The sequence below is a fragment of the Moschus berezovskii genome, chromosome 7, assembly GCF_049115385.1.
Source record: "Moschus berezovskii isolate FMDL1 chromosome 7, NW_MosBer_1.0, whole genome shotgun sequence".
Lineage (NCBI taxonomy): Eukaryota > Metazoa > Chordata > Mammalia > Artiodactyla > Moschidae > Moschus > Moschus berezovskii.
Window position 1 is genome coordinate 28,623,943 of NC_142466.1, and position 23,178 is coordinate 28,647,120.

A 23,178-nucleotide genomic window follows, 5' to 3' on the forward strand; every position below is an offset into this window, starting at 1 on the left:
GACAAATGATCTGGTTTCTTCAAGTAAAATGCAAGGAATGAAAAGGGAGGAGAATATTAAAGATTTAAGAGGCTTATCATTCAAATACAATGTGTGGATTATAAGGGATCCTGATTTGAACAGTTAAAAACTATGAGAAAAGAGGGAAAATGTGACAAGTCTGGACATTTGATTATATTAAAGAATTAATATCACTAATTTTTTGCACAACAGTGGTGGTGTGGTTTTAAAAAATTATATTTAAAAGAGAGGCCTTTTAGAAAAATCTACTTCAAAATCATGAGGGTAGGGGAGAGAAAACTGAGTAGGGGCATATAAATAAGTCAGCAGTTGCCACGGCTGATGACTGTGGAAAGGTGGGTGATGGGTAACTAGGGGGTTCATTATACTAAACTCTACTTTTGCAAATGTTTTGAAGTTTTCCACAAAAGAAATATTTGTTTTGGAAGCCTGACCTCAGTGGCCCACTATCGTCAAATACCAGCTGGATCTTGCTGTTTTTTCTGCTTCAAACCCTCCATGACCTCCCGTCTGAAATCCTTACATAGTCTACATGGCCCTGCCTCCATCTTCCCCCTCTCACCTCTCCAGCACGGCCCTCTTTCCCATCACACTTAAGCCAGGCTTCCTGGATGTCAAGTATTTGGTTGGGCCAATTTGATGCGTACTTCTGTATCTTACCACACTATTTCTGTATAACCCCGAGCCTTCTCACATTGGTTTGTTTGGCCTCTACCCAGTTCCTTCAAAACCCAGAATGTTGGCTCCTTATGGACTTGTCTGTCTCCTATTGTATTGTTATACCAAGCACAGTACCCATCCAATCCATGGCAGGTTAGACATGAATACAGAATCCTCTTACCAGGAAGAGGTACATTAATAGGTTTCCCCGCTACATAATAAACAGGAGCATAAAGAACTTATAACCAAGAGTCTTTATCTGTAACGTAAGGGCTGAATCTCAGTAAGATTCCCAACACACCTATGTGTTTACAATGTACTCTTCCCTGTAGATCCTTGCATAAGTGTCCTTTCATTCTCTATGAAGATTTTGTTCCTCCAATGGGAACTACAGAAAAAAAAATCTGGTAACACCTAATGACAATGTATAAAAAGTTGACTTTAAAACTTGGTATAAAGGCACTTTCTGGAACTAATGTAATAGAAACAAAGAGTTAAGACATTCTCTCACTGGCTCTGCTGGCACATGGAAACCCAGGCCATACATGTACCAAAGAGAATTCCACCTACCACTTCCTCATGCTCCTTCCAGCAATCATAATCTGTCGCCATGGCGATACTTGCGTAGCAAATTCCCGCCTCCTTAGCAAGAACCACTTCTGGAACTGTGGTCATGTTGATAACATCAGCCCCCCAGGTTTGGAACATGATGCTTTCTGCCCGGGAGCTGAAACGAGGTCCCTCAATGGTGATCACTGTCCCTTTTGAGTGGCACCGGAGTCCTAGCTTCTTAGCAGTCTCTATGAGGACCTAGAACAGAAAGAACCAAACTCAAAACATAAAAACAGAAGATGAGCTTTACTTTTTCTTCCCTGCTACTTTAAAAGATTCTTACTATAAGTACCGAGTACCTGCAGGCCCTCAAAGAGAACACGGGCGATCACAGAAGGGAGTTTCCAGCTCCCTATCCATTTACATAATGCTCTGTCCCACCCAACCTCTGCTGCTGCTAAGTCACTTCAGTCGTGTCCGACTCTGTGTGACCCCATAGACGGCAGCCCACCAGGCTCCCCCATCCCTGGGATTCTCCAGGCAAGAACACTGGAGTGGGTTGACATTTCCTTCTCCAATGTGTGAAAGTGAAAGTGAAGTCGCTCAGTCATGTCTGACTCATAGCGACCCCATGGACTGCAGCCTACCAGGCTCCTCCGTCCATGGGATTTTCTAGGCAAGAGTACTGGAGTGGCTTGCCATTGCCTTCTCCGACCTCTAGCTCACAGCAATAAGAGCAAACAGTGGGCTTTTTCTTTACACCAGGCATTTGTTTACATGCTTTAATCTCACTTTTTAGCTGCCTTAATAGATTATCATGGACTGTGAATGTGGACTTGAGTCTGAGCTCTTAACCTTCAAAGCTACACAAGGCGCCCTCCTCATCCACGTCTCAGAGATATGCAGAGTGAAGTTTCCAAGCTCCTGAGAACTCATTCTCATTGCTTTTCTATACAAAACCTGAGGGCTTCTGTGAAAGCTTTTTGGGGGTAGAAAGTGCTTTCATAATCTCTTTGCCTGCTGCTTCTCTAAAGACATACAATAAAAAACAGAATGGACTGTGCTGATTTCTTCTATCCAGAGATAAGCTTATCTTGGCATCCCTTTAGAAGCAAGGCCATATATGAGTTTAGAAACATTATTTAAAAGTTTGATCACTTTTCCTAGTGTCTAATAATGTATATCCAATTTAATTTCATTTTTCTCTTACTCTGTGCTTAAACATCCCTGTTTAATTGAAAAAAAGTTAGTACTTTAAACTTAACTGTTAAAGTACTGACAAGAATTCACTTACCTATGTCCTAGTTTTTTCATCAGTGATATGGGACTAATAATACAACTCAGAGATACTGTGAAGATTAAATGAGCTAAGGAATACACTTCCACTTCCCTGGTGGCTCAGATGGTAAAGAATCTGCCTGCAATGCAGGAGAAGCAGGTTCAATCCGTGGCTTGGGAAGATCTCCTGGAGAAGGAAATGGCAACCCACTCCGGTATTCTTGCCTGAAGAATCCCATGGTCAAAAGAGTCTGGTGGGCTACAGTCTTTGGGATTGCAAAGAGCTGGACACACCTGGGTAACACTTTCAAGGAATACACGGCAAGGAGTGCCCAACACAATATATACATGCTTAACTGGTCTTCTAATTATTTTTTTTAATTAATCATTCGGGCTGCACTGGGTCATGCTCCAGATGCAGTGCCTGGGCTTCTCACCATGGTGGGTTCTCCTGTTATGGCACACAGGCTCCAGGACGTGCGGGCTTTAGTAGCTGCAGCTCACCGGCTCGAGAGCGCGGGCTCACTCGTTGTGGCACACAGCCTTAGTTGCACCGCGACACGTGGAATCCTCCCGGACCAGGGATCGAACCCATGTTCCCTGCACTGGCAGGTGGATTATTAACCACTGGACCACCACGGAAGTCCTCTTCAAATTATTAACACTGGCAGCTTCTACACATTTCCCAAGTAATGGGTCAAAGTTCCTAGGATACTATATACAAACTGGAGTGACTCAAAGTCAACAGAAGGCTCCAATCTAGGCCAAAGTCTTGCCTGCACATGTCTGAACCACACAGGCAAATTAACCTATTTCCTTAAAAATAACATTATGCTATGGCGATAGAAGAAAGAATTTTAGTAAGAGTGTTTGAGTGAGCTCCGGGAGTTGGTGATGGACAGGGAGGCCTGGCGTGCTGTGATTCATGGGGTCGCGGAGAGTCGGACACGACTGAGCGACTGATCTGATCTGATCTGGCAACTCTAAATTTAGAACCGTGACAAGCCCTAGCCAATGACTAGTTGATGCTCCATCATGTTTATTTATCCTGTACATGCTGAAAATAAGACTATGCTAAATCAAAACCGTTTCCTAAGCAGCACAGGTTATAAATAATAAGCCTTATTAAATCACTCCTTCCCTGCTGTCCCTACCCCCTTTCAAAATTAAGTTATAACCAGCCCAGTCCTGTATTCATTAAATGTCTTTAAAAGTCCCAAATAACAGCTGTATGTCTTGGCCAAACTTCAGAGTGCTTCTAAAGATGTATGAAGGAAGATCACAGTTCTCGCAGGCCAGTGGTATATGGCATATAAGTCTTCACCATCACCCTGGGGTGGGTGCCACACTGGGGAGGAGGAAGTGGAGGCTTATGGGTATGGCCCAGCCAGTGGCAGACCCTGAGGGCTTGCCACCCGAAGTAGCACTTTGCACTCCCACACAAACAGATAATGCCATTGTAAGGTACCCGAAATACAACTCCAGCCTGACAGGTCTCTTTAATGTGTCAGGACTTTTTGAAGAAATTTGTTTCAGATTACTTTTTGACTAGAAGTGACACTGTGTTTGGAATAGGTAATACTTGCACATGGTACAAAATGTAAACAGCACAGAGGTTCTTATTCTGTGACAAGTATTTCTTCTGCCTGTGTACGAGGGATTCAGTTTCCCCATGGGAAATCAGTTACTAGTTCTTTGGTCAGCTTTTCAGAAACACTCTATTTATACATAAATATTTTCATATTTATATCTTTTATACACACAGGCGTGAGTGCTCAGATGCTCAGTCATGTTTGACTCTTTGCAACCCTATGAACTGTAGCCTGCCAGGCTCCTCTGTCCATGAGATTTCCCAGGCAAGAATACTAGATTGGGTTGCCATTTCCTCTTCCAGGGGATCTTCCTGACCCAGGGATTGAACCCATGTCTCCTGCATTGCAGGTGGATTCTTTACCGCTGAGACACCAGGGAAGCCCCTTATATACACACACACATATTTAACACAAATGATAAGATACAGTACAACCAGTATGTACCTTGCTTGCCACTGGACAATTCATCTTGACAATCTGTCGTCGGTACACAAAAGCTCACAAGGATACTGAAAGTTTAAGTGATAATTACCAAGGGGCAACACCATCCACGCTTTACATTTTTGGATAGTATTTTAAAAATCCCTTTTAGGGTATATAAGAATAAAATAATATTCTGAAGGCCTCTCCCCGCCTCCCCATTTTCTTAAACTGCCTTCCCTAGCACTTTTAATCTTTATGTGAAGATTGGCTAGACTAATAACAGCTGAATTAATTCAGTTTCAAAGGAGGCCAGACTGTATTGCTGGAAACGATCACTCGGCCGCCGCATTTACATGTGCTCTGAATACCTCATCAGCACTTCCCTTACACACCTCTACTCCCAGTACCCAAATCACTGGGGCAGTACCTCAGATTTCCTATTAACATGCATATTCTCTCCCTAGTCTGTTTCTTCCAAGCTTCCCCCAATCTGAAGTGGACAAAAATGTTATTATATACTTCTAACTTCCCTTGGAGAGCACATTTATTTTGTGGACAGATCTGTGTTTCAGAGGTTAAGACCAACATCATTCTGATATATTCTGCTGATAACTACCCAGGAACATATACAGCTGATCTTTGAACAACACAGGTTTGAACTGTGTGGTCTACTCTTACATGGAGTTTTTTCACAATAGATTCATGCTCCAATGCTGTTCACTCTGTGGGTTGGCTGAATCCTTGGATGCAGAACTGCCAGATATGGAGGGCCAACTGTAAATTTATACTCAGATTTTCAACTGCATGATGGGTCAGTGCCTCTAACAACGCCCCATGCTGTCCAACACTCAAATGTGTATCTAAATGCTTACTTAAAAATATGCTTTCACAGAAGTCACAAAGAATAAACATGCAGTGATATATCTGAAATGGCTCCCTCCAATGCCTGGCTTTGACTCTAGATTTCTGAGACCAGAGTGAGGTTATTTAAGGCACTCTAGCTTTGCCTGTAAAGAAGCTAGTTTTACATGATTATGCAAGGTTGAACATAAATCTGTGTTTCACATCAGGCGTTAAAATTATCTGAATGAGTAACACGTTTAGTTATTTCTACTGTCTAAGTTAGTAGATTTTACTAGGCAGTTTGCTTCTGACAGTACTTCTGACCTATTAGGTGGCATTTGACTTTCAAATTTTGGGGTTATAAGAAAAGTACCACGGATGGACTTGTGAACTGTGGTATAGCCATTTTTATTCTCTGAAAGCTAAGGCTGGGATTTCTCACTTTATACCACCACTGGCTTTTGTAAGGGTTGCCTCTACAGTCCTGAGATCTTACTATAATTCTGGAGAGGAGAGGAGGCTGGACAGGAAAAGTCAGACTCAGCTCAAAGGCAAATGATGCCAATCTACCTATTTATAGATTATTAATAATTTAATTCATAAAGGCAGTTACCAGTCACTAGATGTCTTATAACTGATAGGCATCACTCAAAGCACTTTATAAGTAAGTTACTCTTTTATCCTTCACAGTCCTGTGAGGTATCAAAATGTTATCATTAATTTTTATAAATGAGGAAACCAGAGTCCAAGGTTCTGGATCCAGAAATAAGCAACAATTAAGCTGAAGAATAAAGACGTGATCCTAGGAAATCTGATTCCAGAGTGTATACTCCATATTATGCGGTCTAAATTATTTTAAAAGGTATCCAGGTATCCTGACACTAAAATCAAAACTTATTAAAAAAAAAAAAAGGTTGCAAATTTGAGCGATTCAGCTTATAGATGACTGAGAGTAGTGGAGGGATTATTAACAAAGGGAAACAATTCTTCCTAAAACCTTGCATAAGAATCAAACTAGAGAGGGGAAGAGAGACCACATGCTTGGCCAACTAATCTGTCTGTAGATGCCACCCCAAGCCCTCACGATTTATTCTGGCGCGCCTTCCAGAAAGATTACGAACCTCTCTTGTTTTAGGGCAGAATGGCTCAGCCATTGGAATATGGCACACTCCTCTGGCACAGGAATGATTTCCATCATAGAAGGTCTGAAGCCTTCTGGTAGTCCTATAAAATAAAGTAAAAAAAGTTATTTTTTAAAAAGTTATCTCTCCACCCTTTAGAGCTGGTAATCAGTTGTATCTAGGTCAGTATCTTGGTCCTCACTCTAGAATCAATAGTTCTGGATAAGCTGAGAGAAACTGTTTAAAAAAACAGAGAGAGCTGCTTGATAGGACTTGGCTTTTCTGGCCCTGGGTTGGTAGCAACCTGCTTCCCAACAGGAGTTAAAGTGTCTGTGGTCTGTTGACTGTGACAGGATAACCACACTGAACAGTAGATGAAAGTCAACTGTGGGCTCAGGTGGCCAGGTAAAACACTTAAGAAGTCAACTATGAACATTTCTCGTCATCTCAGATATACAGGATTGTATAGTGAACCCCTTATATATATTTTAATTCAACAATTTCCTAAATTTCGTCAAACCTACTTCATTTATTGCAAATCCCAGACTTTGTCACTTTATCGCTACTTCAGAAAGACTAAAATATATGGATTATTTTCCAAGGCGATGTCATTATTACAGTTGATAAAAATGACAATTCCTAAGTATTATCTAATATATAGACCATATGCCAATTTCCCTGGTGTCCTCAAAAAATAAAAAAAATCTTTTTTCTTTTTTAAAAAACTGTTGCTTAGTTAGTTTCATATTCCAAACAAGCTCCAAGGTCCAAATTTTGCACTAAACTGCCCTGTCGCTAAACTGAGAGTAACTCCTGCCCTCTACCCTCAACCTTAGCTTTTCATGCCTTTGATCCACTGAAGAAGCAGCCATTCATCCGGCTCTGCATTTCGAAGTATCTGTCTCTGCTGTCTTGCTTAAACTTGTGCGTCTGCCTGCCAGAATTAATTCTAAAGTCTCATGAAAGTTCTAAAGTTAACTTTCTGATAAAACATTTTTCAGTCCATAAGAGTCCAAAATTAACCCAGTGCCAAGTCACCCAGCAACTTCTCTCTCAAAGTTTTCAGAATAAAGCACTTTTTATATCCATTGCACTGTTCTAAACTTGAACTCGTGAGTAATATAGGAAAGAGAGAGTCCTCATTCTCCTAGACAGGGGAGAGCAGGGTAGCAACAGGGCATGGGAAACCCAACAGCTGAAGGTACAGCTTCATTCCTGCTTCTGCTGGGAGGGTACAGACCAGCATGGAGAAACATCCTGGCTCGGCTTACACAGCTGGCATGTCCACCTCTCAGAGTTAACCTGTCACTGCCTCCCCATCACACATTAAACAGTGACACCAGCTGGCACCAAAGCCACCTCTCTCAGAGATTAGGCCTCAGAGCTGGGGAGGAATGAAAACAAAGTCCATGCTCCTCTCAACCCCCTTATCACATGAGTCTTAAGGGAAAGGCTAAGTTAACCCCAAGCAATTCCAGATGGGGTTGAAGCACAGGTCAAATGACTCTTCCAGCCTATATAAACAGAGGCTTTTTTCTTTTTGTAAAACTGACTAATAAAATGGTGCCACATATTCCAGCTTTGGCTTGGTTTCAGCCTCCAGTGAGTCAAATATTGGCAATAATCCTATTTACAACCATGATTAAGTGTGAAAACAGGGCCAGAGAACCCTTCAGGGGCTATCCCCCAGTGGACATCTATGCAGGAGCACCCCATCTTACCTATTCTGTCCCTCTCTCTCTCCGTCCCGTCTTCGCCTAATTACTCTTCTCTCTGTTCTGAACATTTACCTTAAGGCATCATTTCTGGGCTTCCCAGATGGCTCAGTGGTAAAGAATCTTTCTGCCAATGCAGGAGATGCAGGTTCAATCCCTGGCTTGGCAAGATCCCCTGGAGAAGGAAATGGCAACCCACTCCAGGATTCTTGCCTGGGAAATACCATGGACAGAGGAGCCTGGCAGGCTATACAGTCCATGGGGTCGCAAACGAGTCAGACCTGACTTGGTGACTAAGCAACAACAATAATGTGTTATTAATCTTTATGTTATGCTATAAACACCTGATATTAACTGCCTACAGTTTTAATTCCCTCTCAACTGGAACATTTTGCATTTTTCTCATTAAACAAAGCTCCCCAACTTCCATCTCTATGGTTTATAGCAAAACCACCATATCTTTTTGAGTCTTCATTTTCCAGTTATAAAATGTAGCGTTCACCACCCATTTGTAAGAGTGCTATGAGGATTAAGTCAGCCCTGAGGCCCAGCTACCCCACGGCAGCTCAGAACTGAGGTCTGAGCTGGAGACTGCATCAGGAGTCAGCACCAAGCAGCAGCTGTAGCTGGCCCTCAGAACACCCAGCCTTGCAGGAGGGGTAGCCCCAAGGAAGACCTGGGGACTTTAACACCCATATGTCTAATAGTTTCAGGGTTATACTTTTAAGATCCCAGGAAGGAAAATGCTGATGAGAAACATCTCTTAACACAGCCTGCCCGCCTAGTCACGGTGTTCTAACTCAGATAGCAATACATTCAAGTAATGATCTGAATTTAAATTACTGTGAATACTCTGATACTGCATAAAATGAGGCATGATTATGCCGAGTGAAATTCAGATCAAGAACAATGAGGTATGCAACCACAAGTGAAGGGACTGAAGGACACCACCCAAGGGAAATTCTAAAATGAAAATACATGTAATTTTAAGATCTCCTATCCTCCCCCTGAGAGCTTTAAATAGAAGTCAGAGGTTCTACAAGTCTGCAAGAAGCAAGGGACGTCCCACACTGTGGGGACTGTTAACTGATTGAGCCTGTGTTGATGGGGACTCCTGCCTGTTCACTCCTAATTTCTAGTAAAAAAAAAAAAAGCTCTTCTGTAGACAGAATAGTGGCTCATTCTCAGTTTTGTACATGGATTTCAATCTTGTTACTGATTTTTCACATGTCCTTGAGCAAATTACTTACCCTCTTTGAGTTCTTCTTCATATTAACAACATACACTCACACATTTGTTTAATTATGAAAACAGGGTCACAGAAATCTCCAGTAGCTACATCCCAACAGGCAGATGCAATAACTCCTCCATTTTTTTATGTCAAATATGTGAGTTTGGGGATAAACAATAGTTGTTACAAAGCACTACTACTATTGCTCTGAGGATCAGTGAGGGAACAAAGCATCCGGCACACAGATTCACACAAGTCACTTTACAGATGGATGCAGGCGCAGCAGAAGCAAGCATATGGAGCCCATCAACGGAAGACACCTGCAGATTTCTCTAGACCTGGAGCAGTGCCCAAGGGAGCATCTTTTCCTGATAAAGGGGGGCCTTAATGGGATATCTTTTTCCTTCCATCAGGAAATGGAACTGAAATACATTCCTGGGCCATAGGAAAAAATTAGCCTTCGGCAATGTCAGACTGGCTAGACCCGTTGTGAAGCAGTGTTCTAGACTGTGGGCAAGAAGAACACAGGAAGGATCAGCCAGTTGCTAGAAGCAACTTAGACCAAGGATGATAGTTTGGGGGCAGTGGCTCCGTCCTACCATACCCCCGAATATCCATACCCTAATGCCCAGAACATATGTTGTCTTCCATTGCAGATGGAAGAGGGCCAGGAGCCAAGAATGCAGGTGACAACGAACAAGGAAAGGGATTCTCCTGAACTTCCAGAAAGGAATTCAGCCCTTGATTTCAGCCCACTGAAACCCATGTTATACTCCTACCCTGCAGAATTAGCTAATAATGTTGTATTGTTTAAGCCACTGCATTTGTGGTCATTTGTTACAGCAGCAAAAGGAAGCTAATACATGTGCTCATATGGTTTAACCTGGTTAACACAGTGTAATTTCTCTGGTAGTAAAGATCTGATGCCAAAGGTCTGCCTCCAACTCTTGCTTCAACTGGTGAACCCTCCTAGTGGGGCAAAGGGGCTGCTAATTCTCACCCCCAACCCCACCATCATCCTGGGACACCCACTGGCAATACACTTCAGGGACTGCCCAACTGGCTGGCTTTACCACTCCCTGGCTAGCTGTGTGCCTGCAGGAAAGTCACCCTGATCTCTGTCTACCTCAGTCTCCTATCAGTCTTCTCATATTTAAAATGGGGACACGAAGGGGAAACAGTCAGTGTGAAGGCAGAGAACACATGAAGCAAGTGCTCAGCCCAAGTAATCCCTGCTGGTCAAAGATCTGCTTCCGTACTTCTCATCTGCCACCCTCTGCGGGTGACTTGTACGTGGGCCTCAAGTCAACGGTACCCCCCAAAAAGGGATATGTGATAAGAAAAGTTAGAAAACAAACAACAAACTGCCGTGGAAAAGTGAAGGAGACAAAACTATGGTGGGTATTGGCACGGGAAATGAGTTCAAGGCCATCAAGGAGAGAACACCAGGCACTTTCAGACACAGCAGGGAACAAAATGCAGAGAAAGACTGACTGATAGGTTCTTTCAGGATCAAGACCCTTGAATCTGCACACAAAGATTGCTATCTGTTAATAGTTTTCCTTTGAAGAAATGCTGAGTTGCAGACAAGTTGAGAGAACACACTTGTCCTACAGCAGAAACACCTGTCACACACCTGCACACTTCCAAGGCAGTCCTGGAGCACAGAACGTGTCCATAAGCCTCAGCACACAGGGACACCAGGCAGTCAATTTACCAGCAAAGCGGTGCCAAGGGCTCCTTATGAGGAGCTTCAGTTCAGTTCAGTTCAGTCCCTCAGTCGTGTCCGACTCTTTGCAACCTCATGAATCACAGCACGCCAGGCCTCCCTGTCCATCACCAACTCCTGGAGTTCACTCAAACTCATGTCCATCGAGTTGGTGATGCCATCCAGCCATCTCATTCTCGGTCGTCCCCTTCTTCTCCCTCCCCCAATCCTTCCCAGCATCAGAGTCTTTTCCAGTGAGTCAACTCGTTGCATGAGGTGGCCAAGTATTGGAGTTTCAGCTTTAGCATCAGTCCTTCCAATGAACACCCAGGACTGATCTCCTTTAGAATGGACTGGTTGGATCTCCTTGCAGTCCAAGGGACTCTCAAGAGTCTTCTCCAACACCACAGTTCAAAAGCATCAATTCTTCGGCGATCAGCTTTCTTCACAGTCCAACTCTCACATCCATACATGACCACTGGAAACACCATAGCCTTGACTAGACGGACCTTTGTTGGCAAAGTAATGTCTCTGCTTTTTAATATACTATCTAGGTTGGTAATAACTTTCCAGGGAAATGATTCCACCCACATCTCTTAAGGTCTATCCAAACAGTCTATCTCAGGAGAACCCCTAATTGAAAAATACATCCTTTGGTGCGATTATTTGTAAGATTGCAAATTGCAAAAGGGGAAGGCTGGTTGAAAAGGCATGCATATTTAAAACTTTAGTTATGTGGCAGATTGTCTTTTATGATTCTAAGCATCTCTGCCAGTAATACATATATGCATGTTAATTACCCAGGACCTAACAGCATCTCATAGATGGGAAGAACTCAGTATTCCCCCCCAACTCTTCATAAATATCCATAAATAACTTCATGTTCGAAAGACCAGAGATGACCAGATAATAAACATTAATACTTCACTGGGGAAAGAAAAATGAGCAGGGATGCAAAGTACAAAAGCAGTGAAGAAACCACCTCAAAGGGGACGAGACAGTTTTAAGTTTACGTCAAAGACCATTACCATCAATGACAAAAGGAACGCAGAAAAATTACATCAAATTACAGTAACGGATTTCAGGGTAAGCCCTCGCAGAGGCAGCAGATGTCTGGGCTTGGTTTCCAGCTCTCTTGTGATTGTGTCTTTCTTTCTATTTCCAGGGAGCAATATGAAAACCAGGGAGTCAAGCTGAGAAAAGCAAAAATGTTAAGAAACATTAATAACCCAGATGATGGCAGTGGTGATGGACAACAGGGTGGATTCAGGGCACACCGGGGCACGACCTGGAGACCAACTGGATATAGGGGTGACAGGTCCTCAGCAATGACCACGCAGTGGACAGCAGTGCCATGGTATTACCAATGCAGCAAGTTACCAAGTGGAGAGGAGGGAGCTCGGGATGGGGGGAGGTGTGGGTTAGAAGACAACCAAGGGGGATAATTCAGTCTTTTTAAAAACAGTCTTTTGACTCTGGACAGAGGTTCGTGACATTGTACAGGAGACAGGGATCAAGACCATCCCCATGGAAAAGAAATGCAAAAAAGCAAAATGGCTGTCTGAGGAGGCCTTACAAATAGCTGTGAAAAGAAGAGAAGCGAAAAGCAAAGGAGAAAAGGAAAGATAGAAGCATCTGAATGCAGAGTTCCAAAGAATAGCAAGGAGAGATAAGAAAGACTTCCTCAGTGATCAATGCAAAGAAATAGAGGAAAACAACAGAATAGGAAAGACAAGAGATCTCTTCAAGAAAATTAGAGATATCAAGGGAACATTTCATGCAAAGATGGGCTCGATAAAGGACAGAAATGGTACGGACCTAACAGAAGCAGAAGATATTAAGAAGAGGTGGCAAGAATACACAGAAGAACTGTACAAAAAAGATCTTCACGAGCAAGATAGTCACGATAACGTGATCACTGACCTAGAGCCAGACATCTTGGAATGTGAGGTCAAGTGGGCCTTAGAAAGCATCGCTACGAACAAAGCTAGTGGTGATGATGGAATTCCAGTTGAGCTCTTTCAAATCTTGAAAGATGATGCTGTGAAAGTGCTGCACTCAATATGCCAGCAAATTTGAAAAACTCAGCAGTGGCCACAGGACTGGAAAAGGTCAGTCTTCATTCCAATCCCAAAGAAAGGCAATGCCAAAGAATGCTCAAACTACCGCACAATTGCACTCATCTCACACGCTACTAAAGTCATGCTCAAAATTCTCCTAGCCAGGCTTCAGCAATATATGAACTGTGAACTCCCAGATGTTCAAGCAGGTTTTAGAAAAGGCAGAGGCACCAGAGATCAAATTGCCAACATCCGCTGGATCATGGAGAAAGCAAGAGAGTTCCAGAAAAACATCTATTTTTGCTTCATTGACTATGTCAAAGCCTTTGACTGTGTGGATCACAATAAACTGTGGAAAATTCTGAAAGAGATGGGAATACCAGACCACCTGACCTGCCTCTTGAGAAACCTGTATGCAGGTCAGGAAGCAACAGTCAGAACTGTACATAGAACAACCGACTGGTTCCAAATAGGAAAAGGAGTGCGTCAAGGCTGTATATTGTCACCTTGCTAATTTAACTTCTATGCAGAGTACATCATGAGGAACGCTGGGCTGGAAGAAGCACAAGCTGGAATCAAGATTGCTGGGAGAAATATCAATAACCTCAGATATGCAGATGACACTACCCTTATGGCAGAAAGTGAAGAGGAACTCAAAAGCCTCTTGATGAAAGTGAAAGAGGAGAGTGAAAAGGTTGGCTTGAAGCTCAACATTCAGAAAACAAAGATCATGGCATCTGGTCCCATCCCTTCATGGGAAATAGATGGAAAAACAGTGGAAACAGTGTCAGACTTTATTTTTGGGGGCTCCAAAATCACTGCAGATGCTGATTGCAGCCATGAAATTAAAAGACGCTTACTCCTTGGAAGGAAAGTTATGACCAACCTTGATAATATATTAAAAAGCAGAGACATTACTTTGCCAACAAAGGTCCGTCTATTCAAGGCTATGGTCTTTCCCATGGTCATGTATGGATGTGAGAGTTGGACTGTGAAGAAAGCTGATCGCCGAAGAATTGATGCTTTTGAACTGTGGTGCTGGAGAAGACTCTTGAGAGTTCCTTGTACCGCAAGGAGATCCAACCAGTCCATTCTAAGGGAGATCGATCCTGGGTGTTCATTGGAAGGACTGACGCTAAAGCTGAAACTGCAATACTTTGGCCACATCATGCGACGAGTTGACTCACTGGAAAAGACTCTGATGCTGGGAAAGGTTGGGGGTGGGAGGAGAAGGGGACGACCGAGAATGAGATGGCTGGATGGTATCACCGACTCTGTGGACATGAGTTTGAGTGAACTCAGGGAGTTGGTGATGGACAGGGAGGCCTGGCATGCTGTGATTCATGGGGTCGCGAAGAGTTGGACATGACTGAGCGACTGAACTGAAATGAACTGTTGGAGTACAGTTGCCTTACTGTGTTGTGTTAGTTTCTGCTGTACAGCCAAGTGCATGAGTTATACATACATCCCCTCTTTTTTGGACTTCTTTCCCATCCAGGCTGCCACAGAGGACTGAGTTAAGAGGTACCTGTGCTGTACAGCAGGTTCTCATTAGTTACCTGGTTTATGCAGAGTAGTGGATATATGTCAATCCCCACTTCCCAGTTCATCCCACTTCTCCTTTCCTACCTTGGTGTCCATACCTTTTTGCTCTATGTGTCTCTATTTCTGCTTTGCAGATAGGTTCATCTGTACCATGTTTCTAGAGTCCATATATGTATTAATATACAATATTATACACTTGGTCTGATAACATATACTTGAATTACAAAGTGTGAGACGTCTTTGGGACCTTGTCCTGTATCTGGGAGCCAGTGTGGATCTCAAGGGGGAGGACAGACCTGAGAAGTCCACAGATCAGGAGTGGCTGAGGTCACAATGTTTGGAGATGAGCCCAAATGCAGATCCCATAGGTCCCACATATTAGCAAATGACCAGTATTTCTAAGCTTAAGTAACATCAATTTAAACTGAGGAAGTGATCCTTATATGCGGTGGTGGTTTAGTCGCTAAGTCGTGTCTGACTCTTGTGACCCCATGAACTGTAGCCCACCAGGCTCCTCTGTCCATGGGATTTTCCAGGCAAGAATACTGGAGTGGATTGCCATTTCCTTCTCCAGGGGATCTTCCCGACCCAGGGATCGAACCCAGGTCTCCTGTATTGCAGGCAGGTTCTTTACCAACTGAGCTATAAACAAGGTTAATTGATTTGTGGCACTCGGTAGGAACTCAGACACTGGTAGCCTATTAGGCTTTTTAAACAAGAGTAAGGATAGAAAGTGAGAAGGCAGGTTGCAGAGCACGGACAAGAGTTAACCACACACAGGGAGCAGAGGCCCCACTTCAAGGACAGCATAATGATGACAAACAGGAATGCAAGTAACTGGTGAAAGGGAGGGTGAAGGAAGATGATGTGTTTGTGCCTAATAACATCTGTTTTCTTGTAAAGAGGCAACCGTTTCAACCAAGAGCGAAGGATATGAGCAGGAAGCTGTGAGAGAACAGAAAGGTTTTAAAGTAACTGCGGACAGGAATGGGAGAAAGAGCTGAGCAAAGGTTTCCTGTATAATTCTTTATCGTAAACCTCTATTTCTATTGGTAAGAACCCACCCCCTGCCCAAGAGGCCGAAGGCCTAAGGAACTGACATCAGTACACATCTCAGCCTCCCCAGGCTGACCCCCCAAGGGTGGGGAAGAAGAACTTTGCACTGTGACACGGTGGGGGAAGCCCAGGGCAGGGCTGTGTCTTTGGGAGAGGGAAAGAAACTGACATAATCCCTTACCACTGTTACAGCGGGACTTTCCTGATGAGTAAGCCTGCATCACCAGCCAACGCTTATCCCAACCCCCAACCTCTCCCGACTCCAGCGAGAAAAGAATTCTCTTAAGAGGGTGGACATCAAAACTCTTAGAAATCAATCCAGCACCCTCACTTAGCAGCCGAGGACACTAAGTGACACAGGAATTTGGGGGCAGAGCCAGGAAACAATTCTGGATGTCCTCACTTCCAAGCCAGGACTTCTACCGCATTCTTTTAGCAGAGCCTAACCGGGGGCCACAGGCCAGCATGTTAATAGCGCTTTGCAGAAAACACCTGGCATTAGGAATTACTTCCTGCCTTTTTTTAATCTTAATTTTTTGGTCATACTTTTCTCATTATTAGAAAAACAAGCAAAAAACACCCCTTAAGAGGTCACTATTAAAAAAGAAAGAATCTTATTCTTACCCTTATGGATGTTACCCAGCCTCAGAAATACCCTGAGATATTTCTGGTAGAAACAGAAGCAATTTAAGAGATCCTGACTAGTTTGCATTTTTTTAAAACCTAATATAACATGGGCATCTTTCCAAACACTCTGCAGATCCAATTGTTCCTTTAATAAATGTGTAAGTTGAATTCCCTTCAATGACAATAATCAGGATTGATGGTGAAGAGGAGAAAGGTCATTTGTGGAAACTGCTAGAATCCCCTGTCCATGTGCGTCTTCCATGGCGTGGACAGTTACTAGTTTGGGGTGAAAGGCCATAGAATCAGCTCCCCCCCAACCCAAAGACAAACGAATTTGTAGAAGTATTTAACTGGTCCACAATGGCAGGGATGGACGACAGAAGGAAAACAGGAAGAGACAACAAAATGCCTCATGCTTTGAAAAAAGCAGCTAGTGGGGAAACAGTGTTGCTTGCTCTGTAGTGGCAGAAATGTCATCAGAGATCACCTCTACAATCCATTTATAACGTATCACTAAAGTCAGGCTTTAAAAGTGGGGTAGGATGTGAGGGATGGTTATGTCTCCACCTGCAAGGCTGAAAAGCAAAAATGAAACAAAAGCCAAGTAAATGCATAGCTATGCCTCTAAATTTCTAAGTCTCATCTCAGAATTTGGTTAGTCTTATATGGAGCCATCACCAAACCTCAGGTAGGGAGGACCCAGCTCCATAGAACACCTATCACTGATCCTGCTGGGCTCAAAGCAGGGCAGGAAGGGAGGGAAGCAGAACCAATGAACAAACAAAGCCAGCTGACTGTCCCAAGTGCCTGCTGGGTGGTGGCAAATAGACACGGGAGAGCAGAAGATATAAGGATGCAGGCAGGTGTAAAGCACAACAGAGAAACAATTTGAAAAGCCTAGTGAAAATCTGAGAGTAGCTGAGCTTTCAGACTGCTGTCTCAGTTTCCTGAGCAGAGCCAGATTCTCGGGGGGAATGGACTAGATTTCCTATGAGATCTTTTCTCTCCCTCGCTCAGAAAATCCTGCTTCCCCAGTGCTGATACTGTGAGAACCAGGTGTGCCCTGCTCAGACACAGACTTGTACCACAGAAGTACCCCAGATTACAAACCTTGGGAGCGTCTCCCTTACAAGATCCTTTTAAAGTAGAAATAGCCTCACAGCTTTCTCTCAAGACAGATTAAAGGTCAGGTCAGTCACATTCTCTCCACAGTTCATATGGACTGTTAAATGATGGTCAAGAAGCAGAACAAGCCCCATGCTTAACCATGTTTTACCCTGAATTGCCAAATGACTCATGGCTCTGCTAGTAGAGCCCTCCACCAAGCAGAAGAAAGGGATTAACCAAACCAGTACGTCAGGAGGCCCAAGGCACTGAGGACATTTACGGTGGGTGAGCCTCTTACAGGTCCCTGGAATGAGTTACTGTCTTTGGTTTGTGAAGAATACTGCACATGTGAGCCAGGATGAGGGAAGAGTCACTGGGAAACCTGTCGCTGTGTAACACACACAGGAAAATGACAAAAGAACTCCTCCTTTCAGCTTTAAGTGCTAGATCCGTATCCATCTTCCTTTATATAGCAGCCCTAATCACAAATGAATGATTCCTTTCACTTTGCGTGTTAGCAAAGGTTAATTTCCTCACATGTCTGAGAAACAGAAGGACTAAGAGGACACACCCCAAAATACTGGAACCACTCCTCTCCCCACCTATCTGATGTTCTGCCTGCTCCAGGTCAGCCACACCCAGGATTCCCCTTTTCTCATGCCCAGGCTTTCAAGTTTTCACAGGCTGGACTGTAGCGTGAGCAAACCCAGTGATTTTCAGAAGAGAATGATCTTATTTTCCTAAAAGAGCTTTCAGCCTGTCAGATACCTTTCAAGGGTATTTTTCATTTTTAGCTTACAAAAATCTAATGATTTTAAAAAGCAACCATAAAAATCAAAGCTGCCTGTCACTCTTAAATCTTAATGACCTCTAAGGCATGCACGGCATAGGTGAGAGGCCAGGTTGACGTCTTTTTTCCCTATTCTAAGCACCGAGGGCTGGAGAAGGAAATGGCAACCCACTCCAGTGTTCTTGCCTGGAGAATCCCAGGGACGGAGGAGCCTGGTAGGCTGCCGTCTATGGGGGTCGCACAGAGTCGGACACGACTGAAGCGACTTAGCAGCAGCAGCAAGCACCGAGGGCAGAGAGAGCAAGAGGTTCCAGTTCTGTCATCTATTAAAAAAGAATAGCCACACTCTTCCCTTTTGATTCTCTATCATAATGTATGTGATATGTATGTCAGAGATTAAAACAATCACTCTAGCCTTTTAAGACACTTTAGGATGAGGACATTGTTTCTGAGATGATGTGCTGGCAAAGTTACAGCAGTAGGCAAATATATGTTTCCAGATCAATCCCTGGAGAAGAACCCATGGATGGTTTAAAGAAAAGGAGCTTACGTGATAGAATTCAACTTATAATTCCGAAGAGAGGACCAAAGCCCACATGGGTGAAATGATCTGCCTGAGGCCAAACAGAGCCAGGATGAATCCTTCTAGTCCAGCGCTCCTGCCCCCACAGTGCTAGTCCACTGTGCAGCTTGGCAGGATGTTGCAATTCTACTCAACATGTTGAGGCTGTGGTTACAGCTATGGACACTCAGTCTACAAACAGTACAGCCTCAAGCTCACCATTCATCCCTGATGACAGGAGTTAAGTGGAGGTGCCTGCCTCAACACACAAGGATTTACTCTGTTACAATAATAAAGTACTATCAGTACAACACATAGGCCATTTCTCACAAAGCAAAAAGTTTTGATTCTCTGACAAGACATTCTCAAGCCTGGCTAACAGAAACCACACAGCTCAGCCAGCAGCAGTAATACGGATAAGATGCTCTCCAAGAGCAGTATTTGCAAGTCACATATGTAATTTAAAATTTTCTAGCAGTCACATCAAAAAAGTATAAGAGAAATAGGTAAAATTAGCTTTAGTATCTTATGTAACTTAACATATAAAAAGTGTTACTGTTATATAATCAATATAAAATTTGAAATTGCATTCTAAATGACTCAGGGGATTCTCCCTTTTAACAGATCTTTTCTTCTGTCTTTACCAAGTGACGTTAACTAGTAGACATACTCCAGCCCAGACTCACAGTAAAGGTGTTTATTGGGCAGGTAACACAAACTAGATTCCATTAAAGGCACTCGCTAAGTCAAGAATAAGGAGGCAGGTTAATGGACATGGTACATAGAAGCAAACCGATACCAGAAGATTTTAAGGTCACACAGTTAAGTGTCAAGACAGGAAGAAACCAGATCTGATGGCAACACTCTTTCTATTCTCTTTGTGTCCCAAATGCTTTCGTGGGAGCCAGTATGTGAAACATCTACATTTACTACGTGAGAAAACGATCTGGGAAATACAACCGTGCACAGTTACACCACTTAAGTAACAAATTAATCCCAGGCTTAGTAACCAAGCCAAACTTTCCTTTCCAGTATCATATATAATACTTTATAAATCCACATCATTCTAGAGTTTTGTGTACTGCATTATTAAAAAACCACATTACACCCATTTTCTTAAGTCATTACCCCCAAACACACGTCTTTGCCAGCCATAGAGATTTTGATCAAGATATTCCCTAAACAGACTCCAGCCTCCCTCTCCCTTCGAACAATCACGTTCACTCTATCACTCAAAAACTACTGACTGAACAATCAGAGGCCAGGTAGCGTGGTGGGTGCTGGGGATTAAGTGCAAACAGGATATATGGGGTCTGTAACTTACAGTTTACATTCTAGAGGGGAAATGGTAAAACATGTAGTGTCAGATGCAGAAAAATGACTGGAAAAAATGAAAGGGGCGGTTCATGATTTTAGTCTATCCTCAGGTTGAGTCACATGAAACTGCTGATATTCAACCATTTCTAACTTATAGAACAAGCAGTTGCATTTGGTTCAAGCTAGTAGCTTCATTTCAGCAGGAAACACTCGAGAATGTTCCTGATGGACTAGAGATCATTTTAAATCCGTGAAAGCAGAAGACACAGAATAGGATTGAGTCAACTTTCCTCCTGTAGCCGATGCGGTAGGAGAGGCGTAGGGTGTAGTGAGCAGCAAGAACAGGATGGGCTGAGGTGATGGTCCGGGTGACTGGATGGGGGACTCTGACAGGAGCCACCGGGTGGTTTACCCTCTGGTACTTCTCCCCATCTCAAGTAGCAGAGTGCCGTTACCTGTCTCCATCGAGTGCATTCCGGGAGGCGGTTACTCCCACCAGCAATGGGAGGTGAAGGCAGCGTGTGGATGGGATCCCTAGGAGACCATCCACTCTCTCGTCATTTCTTCACCTACTTCTAAATGCGAAGCCCAGGCTCTTGGCAGTCCATTCTTGTTTAATATTTTAGTAAAGGAACATTATATATTCCTTGTGCAATTCAGTAACAAAAAATCCCCTAGTTCATGAACAAACTATTGATCTTAACATCAGAAAGACAACCAGACATTACGTGCCTCCTGATAATGATGCAGAAAGATTCTTGCCAAGAATTCGAACCTGGTTCTGATCAGGCCTCCAGAATTAAGCACTGTTTTATAAGGTAAATGCACGGGACAGAGGAAGACACTAACTGACACTTGAGGATGCAATCAGTAAAATCTAGCATGTGGGGAAGACTAAAGGACAAAAAAACGGAAAACCAGGCTTCTTTGCATCTTCATTTGAACAAATCAACTATAAAGTTTGTGAGACAACAGGGAAAAAAATACTGCCTAGACACCTAATTCTAAAGAAATGAAGTAATTTGTTTTTTAAAGAATTCTTATCTTTTAAAGTTACAAACTGATAAATGTTGAAGCTGGGAATCAGGAACTTGAGACTTCATGCGGATTATTCTGTTTTGTTTCTGTAGGCCTGTGCTGCCTCTCCCCCAAGTCCCCACACCATCCACCGGGGCTGGGAATGATCTTACAGGAGCCTGAAGCATTTTAGGTAACTGCTCACCTGTCAATGAACTGATCAATAATGATGATATCACCAGGCTGAATCTCTTCCTTCAAGGAACCGCAAGCTGTGGTTACTAGGACATGTGTACAACCCTCCTCCTTCAGGGCCCAGATGTTCGCCTGATAGTTGACTTTCGAAGGCATGATGGTATGTTGCCTCCCATGCCTAAGGAAAGAGAATAAACATGGTAGGGGAGTGAGCAGGGCATTTCAACACTCCTGGAAAAGAAAACTCATTTACAGCAGTGCCTTCCAGCCCTTTCCACCAAAGGGCTTTCCTTGGCAGAGGAAGAACACAAACAGGTCAGGCAATTACTGGCCTACTTTAAGTATAACCTATTTGGTTTTAAAGTGCAGACTCACTTTACTCTCCATATTGCCTTTCCTATCGAGAGTAGGTAACAGCCAACTTAGGATTCACTCCCCGGAAGACATGCCATGTCTATCCTATGGGGTACCAATACCCCAGAATCCGAAGCATCTGGTCTCCCCTAAACCACAACGCACAAAACAAGAGGTGCCAATGAAGAAACACACACACACAGAAATAGAAACTCAAGTTTCCAGTTTGATCTCTCTATTCTTTTCTGCCCGATCACCCAAATAAATTTAAATTTTGAAACATTTAAAATACTAGATTTCCCAGGTGTTCGACATCAGCAGGTATGGTCCAAGAATGGGTCACCTCACACATCATCACTGTTATGGGCTGAATCATGTTCCCTCCAAATTCTTAGGCTGAAGTCCTAACCCCCAGTACATCTCAGCATGACTGTATTTGGAGACAGGCTCTTTAATGAGGTAATTAAGTTAAAATGAGGTCATTAGGGTGGGTCCTATTCCAACACAAATAGTGTCCTTATAAAAGGAAATCTGGACAGACACACACAGAGAAGAACATGTGAAGATTCTGGGAGAAGACGGTCCTCTACAAGCCAAAGAGAGGGCCCTGGAACAGACCCTTTCCTCCTAACCTCAGAAGGAACCAACCCTGCTGATCCCTTGGTCTTGGACCTCTGGCCTCCAGAACTGTGAGGAACAAATTCCCGTTTCACTCAGCCTGTGGCTTCTTATTGTGGCAGCCCCAGCAAATTTCATACAGCAATTAATCATTTCCTGTCACACTTCACACAAAATCCAAACACCTTCTTACCATGGCCCTCAGGTCGTCTGGGCCCGGCCTGCAAATGGCCGCTTCAGCCCTCACCTTTCTCCCGCCCCGCCTCTGCTTGGCCTCGCGGGCCTGGCTGCTCAGTTGTACTCACTCCTGCTCAGGCTTGGCCCCTACGTCACCTCCCCAGAGGCGTGCTTTCCCTGACCAGGCATCTGCAACAATCTCTACCCCTGACCTTATTTTTCTTCCTGGCACCCACTGGCCACTCTCAACACCCATCTTTCCACTAGCATCAGTGCTGAGGGGGAGCCCCTTATCTGTCTTCTCTGCTGGTGCCTAGAACTGGACTTGCCATGAGTAGTTCATTCATTGGACAAAAACCCGAGTACTCACACACACATTCTTTCCCCCCTCTCTCTCACACATCCACCCACACCCACCCACCCAGTGTGCCAGGAAACAGCCAGTGAAGGGAACCCAATTTCTAAAATTATTTTTAAAAAAATCACACATTAGAGGGTAAATTTACAAGCAGTATTTCAGAGTTAAAGTTATCCTGAGCTGCTTGAAAAACTACAAACATCACGGGTAATGTTCCACTATAACAAGGCTAAGTGTCAGACTAGTGGTCT

At 43.6% G+C, this 23,178-nt stretch overlaps 1 protein-coding gene across 1 annotated transcript in view; it reads right to left on the minus strand.

Moving 5' to 3' along the window:
- Positions 1-23,178, minus strand: part of MTAP (methylthioadenosine phosphorylase) — a 53,435-nt gene that overhangs the window by 13,428 nt on the left and 16,829 nt on the right. Inside the window, exons 4-6 of the mRNA XM_055428144.2 lie at positions 21,431-21,598; positions 6,491-6,593; positions 1,252-1,491 (exon numbers count right to left, since the gene is read on the minus strand). Coding sequence (XP_055284119.1) covers positions 1,252-1,491; positions 6,491-6,593; positions 21,431-21,598 — 511 coding nt within the window. The remainder of the gene's footprint in view (positions 1-1,251; positions 1,492-6,490; positions 6,594-21,430; positions 21,599-23,178) is intronic.